The sequence below is a fragment of the Limulus polyphemus genome, unplaced genomic scaffold (assembly GCF_000517525.1).
Source record: "Limulus polyphemus unplaced genomic scaffold, Limulus_polyphemus-2.1.2 Scaffold3486, whole genome shotgun sequence".
NCBI classification, from domain to species: Eukaryota; Metazoa; Arthropoda; class Merostomata; order Xiphosura; family Limulidae; genus Limulus; species Limulus polyphemus.
This window is the reverse complement of record NW_013669096.1, coordinates 111,697-114,723: the sequence shown is the minus strand read 5'-3', so window position 1 is coordinate 114,723 and position 3,027 is coordinate 111,697. Positions and strand designations below refer to the sequence as shown.

General features: G+C 29.3%; 1 protein-coding gene across 1 annotated transcript in view; it reads right to left on the bottom strand.

Annotated features, from left to right (window-relative positions):
- The window catches only part of LOC106469438 (hippocampus abundant transcript 1 protein-like), a 25,736-nt gene that overhangs the window by 6,054 nt on the left and 16,655 nt on the right, over positions 1-3,027 (bottom strand). Inside the window, exon 6 of the mRNA XM_013929932.2 lies at positions 493-607. Within this exon, the coding sequence (XP_013785386.1) occupies positions 493-607 (115 nt within the window). The remainder of the gene's footprint in view (positions 1-492; positions 608-3,027) is intronic.

Genomic DNA, 3,027 nt, shown 5'->3' with positions numbered 1-3,027 from the left:
AATATCATAGCACACTCAGTCATAATATAACCAGAACAATATCACGACACACTCAGTCATAATATAACCAGAACAATATCATAGCACACTCAGCCATAATATAAACAGAACAATATCATAGCACACTCAGCCATAATATAACCAGAACAATATCAAAGCACACTCAGCCATTATATAACCAGAACAATATCAAAGCACACTCAGCCATAACATAAACAGAACAATATCAAAGCACACTCAGCCATAATATAACCAGAACAATATCACGGCACACTCAGCCATAATATAAACAGAACAATATCACGGCACATTTGGCCACTTCTCCTGGCACTTATATTTTTAGTTTACAGAAATTAGTCAAAGTATGTTGACATATGTAGTGAAAATGGCATGTTTGACAACTAGATTCTTGCAACACAAATTTCAACATTGTGAATAAGGAAATACAGGGTGCTTAATAAGACATGCAGCACTGAAAGAACAAAAACTCACCAAACCATATGCAGAACTTCTTTCTTGCTCTTCTGTGACATCTGCCACATAGGCAAACACGACAGAAAATGTTACAGCAAATATGCCTGATATTGATATCATAGCAAAGTACCACCTAAAAAAAGAGTAAAACAAGTAGGAACATGATGTGTCTGTTCAACATTATTCATTGTTAAAGGAGCCCAAACATTGTAACTATTCAACATTACTCATTATTAAAACTGCATAAACACTCTTCATTCAACATTTCTCACTGTTAAAATAGCAGAAACACATATTTCTCAGGCTGTTAAAACAGTAAGAACACTGGGTGTGTGTTCCATTTACCATTCTTCAGATTTTTCAAAAAATAGGTAAATAGCATTTTTCAACATTCCTTAAGATTAATGGCCTTTACTTAATTTGTATTTACTCACTTATTGATCATCTTTTTAAGGTTTACTTTACACTTACATGGTTAGTGGTGTTTATTCATTTAGTATTTGTATGGTTAGTGGTGTTCATTCACTTTGTATTTACATGGTTAGTGGTGTTTAATAATTTTTTATTTACATGGTTAGTGGTGTTTATTCTTCTTATGTTTACATGGTTAATTGTTTATACATTTTGTATTTATATGACTAATGGTGTTTATTTACTATTCTTATGAAAGTGTTCTCATAAAACAAAGAAAGTTATGTTTATTGATTTATTCAATTTGTATACAAGTCATACCTTGTAAAGAGTTCTTCATATCCAATATTACTAGTACATTCTTTGTTAGAACTTAAACATGTATACAATCCCCACTAAGGGAATATGAGAGCATGTGAACAATTTATCATGTGTAAATCCTCATTAACCCTCTTGCTATGGGTAAGTCAAAGTTTGCATGTCACAAACTTCTAGAGTTACATTCAAAATATAATTAAACACTTTATTATGAATGTATGTGAATAAACTTGGTATCAAAAAAGTGGTTAATAAATAATTAATAAAAGTTCTGAACTTTATAAGGAAGTATTTTTTTAAAATCTTCAATCTCCCCTAATATAAGAATGTGTTCTCTAGGCCTTCTCCCTTTTTTAATTTATTTAACACCCCTTTCTGAAGTGCAGAATTTAATGTAAGTTACTCATTATAATATAGATATTACTAAAGCAAAGAATTATCTTTATAGCTTTTAATCTTATTTGTTTACAGAATTATAAACTAGAAAATTGGACCCACTTGCCACATCCTTTTACAAATTTCAAAGAGTTCTCTCTTACACTTTATACAATATTATTTATAACCAATAGAAAGGCAAGATTTTAATCTATCCAGTGATTTATTACATTGTTTTTAGTACAGAGTATTGTCTGTTACATCTTCAGTTTCAATGTTTTTCTTACAGTGTTGAAATTGAGAAGTTTATGGAATTATTTTAAGGCTCTTATTTCATAGTTAGAAAGCCAGTTAAATTATGATAATAAAATGACATTGTTTGCTTTGTGCATGTTATTATTCTATTATTTAGCATACTAGTGTCACTTATATTAAAAATTAGGCTTAAATTTTATTAACAACTGACAGCAAAAACAAAAGGTTAAAGGTAAGTACTATATTTCTTGTTTTTCATGTATATTTTTTATTTACTAAAATGAAAGAATTAGAAACTTAGTACGCTAGATTAGGTAAAAATTCTTCACAAGGTATGCTCGTGAACAGTTCGTGCATTACATCATCCAATATGGTAAGTTGAGCTATACTTTCTACAAGTGATTTACAACTTGTATGGCAGGTTCAAAGGGCAATAAAACAATAAGTATAAACAGGTGTAGACTGTTATGAGCCTTAAGCTATTTAGAATAGGCAAATGTACTTTACTGTTAGAATCTTCACTCATTCTAGAAAGAAAAAAAAGGGTAATTTAGATTTATTTTGTATTTTGTTATGGTGGTTACAATGTTGGCCAAATTTACTGAGAGTTATGGTAGAGAAAATAACAGATAAAATATAAAGTTTTACTGAAAAAAACTGTTTGATGTTTATTTCGGAGGTTTTAAAGCTTATGCATAGGAGAAAAAGTATTTTTAATCTTAACACGAAAATCACTTTGTACTTGGAGCAATCAACACTTTGACTACAGATATTCATGGACAAATTTTTAGTAAAAATATTTAATTAAAAGTCTGATATTTTGTGTAAAAAAGGCTTGTAATATTTACTGAAAGGTTGCCAGATTTTATAAAGATACACAAAAAGTATTAATAACTATATTATTAGTTAACCCTAGTTAATTTAGGGTTAATTATACAGTTAATACTGTATTAACTCTTTCAATACAGGGTCGGTCAATGTGACAACCTCATAAACATTTTGTGCTTGTTATAGTTTTCATGCTATAACTTTCAAATTAGTAAGTGAATGCTAACGAAATGTGGCAGATTATCAGTAAACATTACAATGTTTTCATATGCAAAATATCAATTTTTTTATAAAGTCATAAGGTTTGTAAAGCAATGTTTCCTCATGCCTTTTTCTTTCTGTTCACATCTTGCCTATCTATCGTGC